This window comes from Bison bison, unplaced genomic scaffold (assembly GCF_000754665.1).
Source record: "Bison bison bison isolate TAMUID 2011002044 unplaced genomic scaffold, Bison_UMD1.0 scf7180017864472, whole genome shotgun sequence".
NCBI classification, from domain to species: Eukaryota; Metazoa; Chordata; class Mammalia; order Artiodactyla; family Bovidae; genus Bison; species Bison bison.
In genome coordinates, this window is record NW_011495033.1 from 5,286,978 (window position 1) to 5,297,688 (window position 10,711).

The 10,711-nt window shown below is 38.1% G+C and overlaps 1 protein-coding gene across 6 annotated transcripts in view; it reads left to right on the top strand.

Moving 5' to 3' along the window:
• Window positions 1-10,711, top strand: part of NF1 (neurofibromin 1) — a 275,386-nt gene that overhangs the window by 136,189 nt on the left and 128,486 nt on the right. For all 6 annotated transcript variants that reach the window (XM_010861452.1, XM_010861457.1, XM_010861455.1 and 3 more), the window contains 7 exons: window positions 4,588-5,028; window positions 5,413-5,552; window positions 5,822-5,944; window positions 6,580-6,663; window positions 7,639-7,755; window positions 8,348-8,529; window positions 8,649-8,860. In XM_010861452.1, the coding sequence (XP_010859754.1) occupies window positions 4,588-5,028; window positions 5,413-5,552; window positions 5,822-5,944; window positions 6,580-6,663; window positions 7,639-7,755; window positions 8,348-8,529; window positions 8,649-8,860 (1,299 nt within the window). The remainder of the gene's footprint in view (window positions 1-4,587; window positions 5,029-5,412; window positions 5,553-5,821; window positions 5,945-6,579; window positions 6,664-7,638; window positions 7,756-8,347; window positions 8,530-8,648; window positions 8,861-10,711) is intronic.

Sequence of the window (10,711 nt, forward strand, 5' to 3'; positions counted from 1 at the left end):
CTTTGCAACCCCATGAATCGCAGCATGCCAGGCCTCCCTGTCCATCACCAACTCCCGGAGTTCACCCAGACTCACGTCCATCGAGTCAGTGATGCCATCCAGCCATCTCATCCTCTGTCGTCCCCTTCTCCTCCTGCCCCCAATCCCTCCCAGCATCAGAGTCTTTTCTAATGAGTCAACTCTTCTCATGATGTGGCCAAAGTACTAGAGTTTCAGCTTTAGCATCATTCCTTCCAAAGAAATCCCAGAGCTGATCTCCTTCAGAATGGACTGGTGGATCTTCTTGCAGTCCAAGGGACTCTCAAGAGTCTTCTCCAACACCACAGTTCAAAAGCATCAATTCTTTGGCACTCAGCCTTCTTCACAGTCCAACTCTCACATCCATACATGACCGCAGGAAAAACCATAGCCTTGACTAGATGGACCTTTGTTGGCAAAGTAATATCTCTGCTTTTGAATATGCTATCTAGGTTGGTCATAACTTTCCTTCCAAGGAGTAAGCGCCTTTTAATTTCATGGCTGCAGTCAGCATCTGCAGTGATTTTGGAGCCCAGAAAAATAAAGTCTGACACTGTTTCCACTGTTTCCCCTTCTATTTCCCATGAAGTGATGGGACCGGATGCCATGATCTTCGTTTTCTGAATGTTGAGCTTTAAGCCAACTTTTTCACTCTCCACTTTCACTTTCATCAAGAGGCTTTTGAGTTCCTCTTCACTTTCTGCCATAAGGGTGGTGTTATCTGCATATCTGAGGTATTCTTTGCAGCCAAAGATGGAGAAGCTCTATACAGTCAACAAAAACAAGACCAGGAGCTGACTGTGGCTCAGACCATGAACTCCTTATTGCCAGATTCAGACTTAAATTGAAGAATATTGTACATACTTTTTCTAATTCAATTAGTAAAAAATATTTGAAGCACTTAAATGTTCAATAAAATTAGACATTTATATCAAGCCTGGGGAGAGCTAAGCTGAAAATATATAATATAATATGGTGTAATATATTCAGCTAATAAATGTCTCTGTGTCAGAGAATGGAACAACATTATCAAAGCAGTGTTAGACAAAGGAAACATGAAAATGAATCAGTGGAACGATTAAAGATCAGCAAACTTGAGCCCCAATAAGAAGTATGTAAATATACAGCAGAATTCAACCTAGAGAAAAAAAACACTAACCTAGTTCTTTATGCAGTATAAAAGTCAAGGTACAAAAGACTCCTCAGATGAAAGAACAGTACCCTTATCAAAATGTTGTATTAGCTTTATTTTAACTTCACATTAATATTTTGCTTCATGTATAGTGACACAATTTAAGAATGTTTAACTGTAGTTTGAAAACAGAGTAGTCACTACTGTGTTCCTGGAGTCAAGAAGAGAATAAATATTACTGTTACTCCTTTGTTTCTGTTGGAGATGATCTGATCAAAAAAAGTGTCAAAAAGTACTGTTTAAAAACAAGACAGCAATAAAATATGAGCCCTGTAAAGGAAATCTTTAAATGTAATATGAAAATCACAATTACAATAAAATAGGTTGATAATGGCGCATTAAATGCTATGAATTAACTCCTAGTTGAAAAGAGTACACAAAATGTACTTTGACTATTGCATAAAATTTTTTAAAATTACTATTTACCTGTTATTTCCTAAATTTTTGAGCAACCTTCAGTGAATCTCATTTAAATCTATTAGTAAACCAACATACCAAGGAAGTTTCTCTGCTTTATTTATTAATCCTTCAGAAAGATTTAGCTGCATCATCATCTTGGATTGTATTCCGTAACAAGATGTTTCCTTTCTTGCAGACAATATCCAAATTAATAGTTAATTAAAACAGTAACTGTTGAATTGATGTTTATGAATTATAGTTCCTTGACTAAGATGTTTATGGTAAATGGATACTACAGTGGCAAGATGTTGTTAGGGGTGAGATGTTAGCTCTGCCTATGAATTAATTTGAGCTAGCTCCTCTTCACGTCCAGATTCTTCACTATCAAAATCAGCCATATTTTTTTTTCTGATTTTGCACTAATCTGGGATCTACCACAGCTGACATCATCTGCATTTAGCTTATCATCAGCCATGTGCCCTTTGTGGTACTGAAGCTGAATTTAGTGATGCTGGATTGCCAACAAGCAAATAATTCATTTCCAGTTGTCTCCCAAGAAAGTGATTCCTAAGATGCTTGTGCTATTTGGGCAGCATTCATTTCCTCTGAAATATGTTCTGGATCTTCAGAGTGTGAATAGGCATGTAGCATTTGTATTTGACTATCTGTTGATGACATTGACTGTTAAAAAGCAGGTCTTTTCCTGTTTCATTGCTTGCTAATAGGCCTTGGGAATTCCCTTAAGCAAAGGTCTGCTTGACTTTCTGTTTCAAAGATCTGTATCACAACTACTTTTAAGAGGATTTTGACCATGATCTTCTTTAAGGGCTTCAGTTCTGCAAGGTCTTCTGATTGACCTCTTGGCAGAGCTGCCAGCTGACTGTCTTGAGTTACTAGAAATCACCTCATTGGTAGATCCATTACTATGCTCACTGTTGCTTCCAGGACCACTGCTTCCATCTTCACGACTGTTGGCAGTTTTGCCAGAACTTCTTTGTTTGGATTTCATTGTGTCTGAAAGCTGCTGTTGTATATATTTCATTCTTAGTGTAAGTTGCTTATCCATTTCAGTATCACTGCCTCCATTTTGATGAGTTTCACTATTATTTGAAGACCAGCTGCAGGTGTACAATGTGATGGAGCTGGTCTTCTGAGCTTTTCTTCCTCTTTCTTACTTTCAGTGGGAAGATATGTATTTAATAAAGATGCAAAAGAGCTGCTTAGTTAGCTGAGCCTTAGCTGCTAATACGCTATTCCATAATGCTTTAATTAACATCAGTGCCAAGTACAGTGTCTGTTCAGTACGAACACTTGGCTGAAGACCTGAAACCAGATTAAGAAGATGTCTAAGAGGAGCTGGATCCAAATGCTTGATGAGTAAAGGAAATAAGTCATGTATATACCAACCACAGTGTTTCAGCTGTGCTGCAACCCATATGCAGTCAATATGCTAAGGATTCAGTCATCCTGCTGCTGCTAAAAAATTCAAAGTCACTTGACAGGGTTTGATAATCTCACTATGTAAATTCGGTCCATATATATGCTCTACCCTACTGTTGCTTATAAGCCAGTCTGCAAGTTCTTCTTCAGTGGACTTTCTGTGTCTGATACCAATGACTCATTATTGCATATATTGTTGAAGGTGTGAAGTTGATTCATTATCTTGAGCCCAACCAACCTCTTAGTCAAATGAGATCACATAAAGTACTTAAATGCAAGATCTAGGCTTACTTTTTTTTATCAAAGCATAATGTTGTATCCAATGGTTCTTTCACTGTGCTACACATTAAATCATCCATCCTGTGAACCTCACTCTCTTAATTCCTGACCAGGGAGCTTGCATAAATATCTGATAATGTAGGGCCTAAAAGGGACAATGTGCTGCATGACAGCAGAGATACGTAGCCATATCCTAATACTAGATGCAACTGTAGTAAATCCATGTGCTATAAGAAATGGCAAAGTTTTAAGAGTTCCGCATTCAAAGCAATCATTCATGAGAGGTCATTTTCCCCATAGAATAAACATAATGAAGTAAATGCAGTGGTACTTCTACATCATTCATATCACCGATTGCCCCTAATATATTGCTTTCTTAGGTTGATATATCCCCTATAGTAAGATGACTGTTATGCTTGTAGGCAGTATATAGGGAAAATTGAATTTGAAAAATTTATGCCACACACAGTTTTCTTTCTCATCTCCACTCCATAAACTGAAAGGATCAGAATTCCTGGAAGATTCCTCCTCTGTCAGATTACAAATTCTTAATTATTTTTTTCTATTGACCTTATCATTCTATACTCCTTCATTACATTCTTTTGTATATTCAATGGTTTTTCCACTTGGTTACTCTCATCTTGTCATGTGGGAATCTATGTTAATAGTAGTACAACGTTCACACAGCTGGATCCAGAGTTTTTGAACTTGGACAGTCACTAAGTTATTAAATGCATACCCTACTTGGTTAATGGAGAAGGAAATGGCAACCCACTCCAGTGTTCTTCCCTGGAGAATCCCAGGGATGGAGGAGCCTGGTGGGCTGCCGTCTATGGAGTCGCACAGAGTCGGACACGACTGAAGCGACTTAGCAGCAGCAGCAGCAGCTACGTGGTTAAAAACCTTCAAATGCTTATATTCCTTGAAGCAGCACAGATATTGCTTCTGTGTCCGGAAATTGATATAAGCAAATATTTTGAAAGTATGTTCCTTTCTGAACTGCAGTTTATCACCACCTTCTGTATCTGATACTGAATCCATGTGTTACCACCACCTTCAGTTCTGTAAATTAAGACTCATCTGTCCTCAAGTGGTGAGATACCTTGATGTGACTAGAAATTGCAGAGCAAAGACTTGAATTTTTTTAAATGTAAAAAAAATGTTCTCTTGTCACAGAAATGTTGGATAAAAAGTAGTTTGTCAAGTCTCTCAACCAATTTAGGTTGAATTCATGCTTTCCATAAAAATTTTGTGTTTAGGCTGCTGAAAGCCTTCACAAGACCATTGTTAAGAGGCGAATGTCTCATGTGAGTGGAGGAGGATCCATAGATTTATCTGACACGGACTCACTACAAGAATGGATCAACATGACTGGCTTCCTTTGTGCCCTTGGGGGAGTGTGCCTGCAGCAGAGAAGCAATTCTGGCTTAGCAACATATAGCCCACCCATGGGCCCTGTCAGTGAACGCAAGGGTTCCATGATTTCAGTGATGTCTTCAGAGGGAAATGCAGATACACCTGTCAGCAAATTTATGGATCGGCTGCTGTCCTTAATGGTCTGTAACCATGAGAAAGTGGGACTTCAAATACGGACCAATGTTAAGGATCTGGTGGGTCTAGAATTGAGTCCTGCTCTTTATCCAATGCTTTTTAACAAACTGAAGAATACCATCAGCAAGTTTTTTGACTCCCAAGGACAGGTAAAGTGTTCTCTGTTTTATTTTTTACCCTTTCCTTTAAGTAGTGACTCATTTGAAATAATGAAGCCTTTTTCTTTTAGGTTATTTAATTTTGATACTGGCATGGACTTTCACTTATAATTTTAAAAAATAGATAAAAACATTGCAAAAAGGAGAATCATCTAATTCAGAAATTAGTTTGCTTTGTAGGGACTCTGGTGCGTGGGTATGCCTGGGGTTAACAATGTCTTGGGCATGGGTATGAGCATCTGTGTATATCTATGTGCCTGTTTGAATATGTGCCCACGGGTGTATTTCTGCATGTGTATGACATTTATCTATGGTCTGTCTGCTGTGCATCGATTCCCAAATCAATCAATTCCCAATGTTTTGTTCTTTGTATAGGTTTTATTGACTGACACCAATACTCAGTTTGTGGAGCAAACCATAGCTATAATGAAGAACTTACTAGATAATCATACCGAAGGCAGTTCTGAACATCTGGGGCAAGCCAGCATTGAAACAATGATGTTAAATCTGGTCAGGTAGGCATTCTATTGAAGTGTAGCAGACCACATTTGCATTGGTAGTTAGCAATAAAATAATTTGCCATCCTTTTCTTTTTTGCACCCAAATCAGGGTGTGATAATAAGGTAATTAGAAGTTATATATCTTCTCATATGAGCAAAATGAAAATCTTATAATTTTTATGGTTACATTTAATCATTTTACTTAGTGGTGAAAGCATTTAGAAAACCTTTTCCTTCATTTATATCTGATCACTTTTTTTTTTAATGCCCCTGTATCTAAATAGATATGTTCGTGTACTTGGAAATATGGTTCATGCAATTCAAATAAAAACAAAACTGTGTCAGTTAGTCGAGGTAATGATGGCAAGGAGAGATGACCTCTCATTTTGTCAAGAGATGAAATTCAGGTGAGTTCTCAAAGAGCAAAATAAAGTCTTGTAAATTTTACTATGTTTAGTGAAGTACAGAAAAATAGTGGCACCTGGTTATCATGGGAAGTGGGAGAGGTGGAAAAGAAGTATTTTATGTGTTTTTTTCCTTCAGATTATTTTAAATTTCCCAAAGCTTTGTGCCCATGACAGTGCTCCCTTTTTCTAAAATTATACTACACTTGAACTAAGAATTTGATTCTGTGTCCAACTGATAGATAGCATTGTTGTTGTTCAGTCTCTAAGTCTTGTCTGACTCTGCAACCCCATGGAGTGCAGCATGCCAGGCTCCTCTGTCCTTCACTGTCTCCTGGAGTTCGCTTACATCCTTGTCCACTGAGTCGGTGATGCTATCTAATCATCTCATCTTCTGCTGTTCCCTTCTTTTTTCAAAGTCTTTAGCTAAGGGCTAAGGTGGTAGATCAGTATACCAGTTGGTGTTTGTGCCCTTCTCTGTTAGATTTGTGGTAGTAATATCTCTTTTATGAAATTATCTTATTGCCTGAGTGATTTGGCAAATTACTTGAATTATTACACTTTTAATCATACAAGAATTTTTACGTGTGACTTTGAAAAAGCAGTTTCCTTTTTTCTTTTTCTCTCCCATTCTTTAGGAATAAGATGGTAGAATACTTGACAGATTGGGTTATGGGAACATCAAACCAAGCGGCAGATGACGATGTAAAATGTCTTACAAGGTAAAAAAAAAAAAAGAGAGAGAGAGAGAGGAAAGAAAAAGACTTTTACATATTAGTAGGTTTACTCTAGGCATTATATCTACTCATTACAGTTTGTGTACGTATTAATTTATATTGAAATTGTTTTGGGGGATATCAAGCTCTTCCATTTGGATTATTCAAAGATATTAATCTTTATTGTTTCTTTTTAACTAAAAAATTTTCAGTAAAAAGTGAGTGTTGTTTGGAAAGTTTATGTTGTATATTTAGGAAAGACAGTCTACAGTTGGAAAATAAGATATATAAGGCCTTAGATTGTTTTTATTTTTTGACTGGATAAAGATATTATTTGAAGAACTTAGCTGTTTTGCGTCTTTCTGAAATGTAATTGCTTAAGTTTGCTCTAATGATAAATACTTACTACCATGTATCAGAAATATTTAAACATTATGAATTACATAATAGCTATTCACATATATTTCTTTGGCCAGGCTTGGTCCCACAGTACATGCTTTTAATTTAAGGTAGTCATTTATCCAAGATTACTTTGTAGAAAGTTATTATTGCCCTTTGCCTGACTTGAAGTGTGTTTGTATTCTGGGCTCTGCATATTAGCTCATCGATTATTTGGGTTTTCATGGTAATTTGTTTAGGGCTTCCCTACAGCTCAGTCAGTAAAGAATCTGCCTGCAATGCAGGAGACCTGGGTTCGATTCCTGGATCAGGAAGATCCCCTGGAGAAGGAAATGGCATCCCACTCTAATATTCTTGCCTGGAGAATCCCATGGATAGAGGAACCTGGCTGGCTATAGTCCATGGGGTCGCGAGAGTCAGACACAACTTAGTGACCAAAGAGAGAGAGAGAGAGAGAAATTTGTTTAATGAAATAGGTAGTTATGAAAATTCATGTCTGTTAGAAAGACATTCATTTGAGGGGAAGGTGAAGTGTAAGAACTTGAGAGATTTGTGGTCTTAAAATTTTTTTTTTTCCTTCAGAGATTTGGACCAGGCAAGCATGGAAGCAGTAGTTTCACTCCTGGCTGGTCTGCCGCTGCAGCCTGAGGAAGGAGATGGTGTGGAGTTGATGGAAGCCAAATCACAGTTGTTTCTTAAGTAAATTTCAGTTGCCAGAAATAAAAAGCAAAAAACAAAGCCCCACACACAACAAAACGAAGTGTAATCAAAATAGCAAATGATTATATTTAGAAAATGGACCTCATTGCCTCATTATTATGACCATCAGCTGCTGTTTCACAAAATACAGCACTTTCTTGAAGCAATAATCCCTATTTAGGGCTGGTATAGGAAAAGAGCTGTGTTTTGTGGTTTTTCTAGAAAATATAATTTGATCAGTGAATTTTTATAGACAGTAAAACCCAGATCACCTCATTAAGTCATCGTCTTAATTATTTGGACCACTCATTTTTATATTCTGAAAATTAAACATGATACATTTAACCAGGAAACATTGCATCTATTTGGTACTTATGTTATGAAATATGTACTGGACTTGATCAGGATAAAATCATATTCAACACAGAGCACTACCTAATGAGCCGTGCTGGCTGATTACCCCTAAGACTAGAGAGAAGCAGATGCTAGAGCCACTCGTGATGTACACGTGATGGTTTCAGAATGTCTCATTAGCTTTCTAGTTGATGTGTGTGGCCTTCACGGGGTAAGGGTCAGTCTTTTTATTTCTCAGGTATTTCACATTGTTTATGAACCTTTTGAACGACTGCAGTGAAGTCGAAGATGAAAATGCACAAACAGGTGGCAGGAAACGTGGCATGTCTCGGAGGCTGGCATCACTGAGGCACTGCACAGTCCTGGCAATGTCAAACTTACTCAATGCTAACGTGGACAGCGGCCTCATGCACTCCATAGGTGAGGTAAAATGAAAGGTTCATAGAGAAATTTAAAACCTAGAGAATCAGTATATAAGAAAAGTGAAATTACTTCAAAAAGACCATGTTAATAAATTTGCATCTGTCTGTCCACATCAGGCTTAGGTTATCACAAAGATCTCCAGACAAGAGCTACGTTTATGGAAGTTCTGACAAAAATCCTTCAACAAGGCACAGAGTTTGACACACTTGCAGAAACAGTATTGGCAGATCGTTTTGAGAGACTGGTGGAGTTGGTCACGATGATGGGTGATCAAGGAGAGCTCCCTATAGCCATGGCTCTGGCCAATGTGGTTCCCTGTTCTCAGTGGGTAAGTTCATTGAGTTAAGAGGAGAACAGTGCCTGGCATAAAACAGATGCTTCAGAATTCATTCAGTCAGTGAATTATTTTTAAATTGAAGTATGTATGCTCAGTCATGTCCAAGTCCTTTTGACTGTGGACTGTAGCCTGTAGGCTCCTCTGTCCGTGGAGTTCTCCCGGCAGGAATACTGGAGTGGGTGGCTGTGCCCTCCTGCAGGGGATCTTCCCAACCCAGGGATAAATTGAAATATAGTTGATTTATAATGTTTTGGGTATACAGCAAAGTGATTGAGTCATATGTGTGTGTGTGTGTGTGTATATAAATATATATATATATATATGTGTATATATATATATATATATTACATATATCTTTTTCAGATTCCTTTCTATTATAGGTTATTACAAGATACTAGGTATAGTTCCTGGTATTATACAGTAGGTCTTTGTTGTTTATCTATTTTATATATATTAATGTGTATCAGTGAATTGAATTAATTGCTAAAACTTGTAGAGCTAGAAAAGCTTCAGGTGTTATTTGAGTGATTTTCAGCTGTGGAAAGTGACTGGCTCTTCTGGCCCTCAGGAGATTTCTTAACTGTGAGGATCTTAACTTCTCATATTTAAAGTAAAACTGAAACTCCTCACCTGACCCATGGAAAAGTTCTGTCTGAACACTCGTCAAAATAAAATTAAAACCACTGATCTTGTCTGGTGTCTTCATTTGGTAAATGAAATACTTAGAATTAAATCTCATATTCAGTTGTTAGTAATGCTAGAACTAGAATTCAAGGCTTGTGTCTGCTTACTACCTCTAGTTCAGAACTCTTTTCTTTTTTTTTTGAAGTGTTACACAATTTTTTAAAACTTCAACACTCTTATTTGCATTTGAAATTATGACTTTGCTTGTTTTAAATACAAAAGACATAATATGGCTATTTGGCATCTCTTAAAAAATTTTTTTCTAAAACCCTATCATTTTTGCTAACAGACATGCTAAACATTATTGAGTTTGGGCTTCCGTGGTAGCTCAGATGGTAGAGAATCTGCCTGCAATGCAGGACACCCGGCTTTGATCCCTTGGATGGGAAGATCTCCTGGAGAAGGGAATGGCTACCTACTCCAGTATTGCATGGAGAATTGTGTGTACAGAGAAGCCTCGTGGGCCACAGTCCATGGGGTTGCAGAGAGTCGGACATGAAAGTGTTGGTTTCACTTTCACTTCATGCTAAACCCTTGAGAAGGGTTGTCCCTTTCATGTTAAAAAGCTGTTTAGTTCATACTGTACCAAAAGTGATTTCAGCTTAGTGAATTATATATAATAAGGTAATCTGTTGTTGCCTGTAAATATGTTTCTGCTTAAAAGCTATAGGATCTTACTCTTCATACTTAAAGTGAAACTCAGACTCTTTACCTTGATCTACAAGGCTCTATCCAGCCTGGGCCCTGCGTCTTCTCTCACATCATCTTAGGCCGTTTTCCTTCTGGCTCACCAAACTTGAACCACACTGGCCATCAAATCAGATCAGATCAGATCAGTAGCTCAGTCATGTCCGACTCTTTGCGACCCCATGAATTGCAGCACGCCAGGCCTCCCTGTCCATCACCAACTCCCGGAGTTCACTGAGACTCACGTCCATCGAGTCAGTGATGCCATCCAGCCATCTCATCCTCTGTCGTCCCCTTCTCCTCCTGCCCCCAATCCCTCCCAGCATCAGAGTCTTTTCCAATGAGTCAACTCTTCGCATGAGGTGGCCAAAGTACTGGAGTTTCAGCTTTAGCATCATTCCTTCCAAAGAAATCCCAGGGCTGATCTCCTTCAGAATGGACTGGTTGGATCTCCTTGCAGTCCAAGGGACT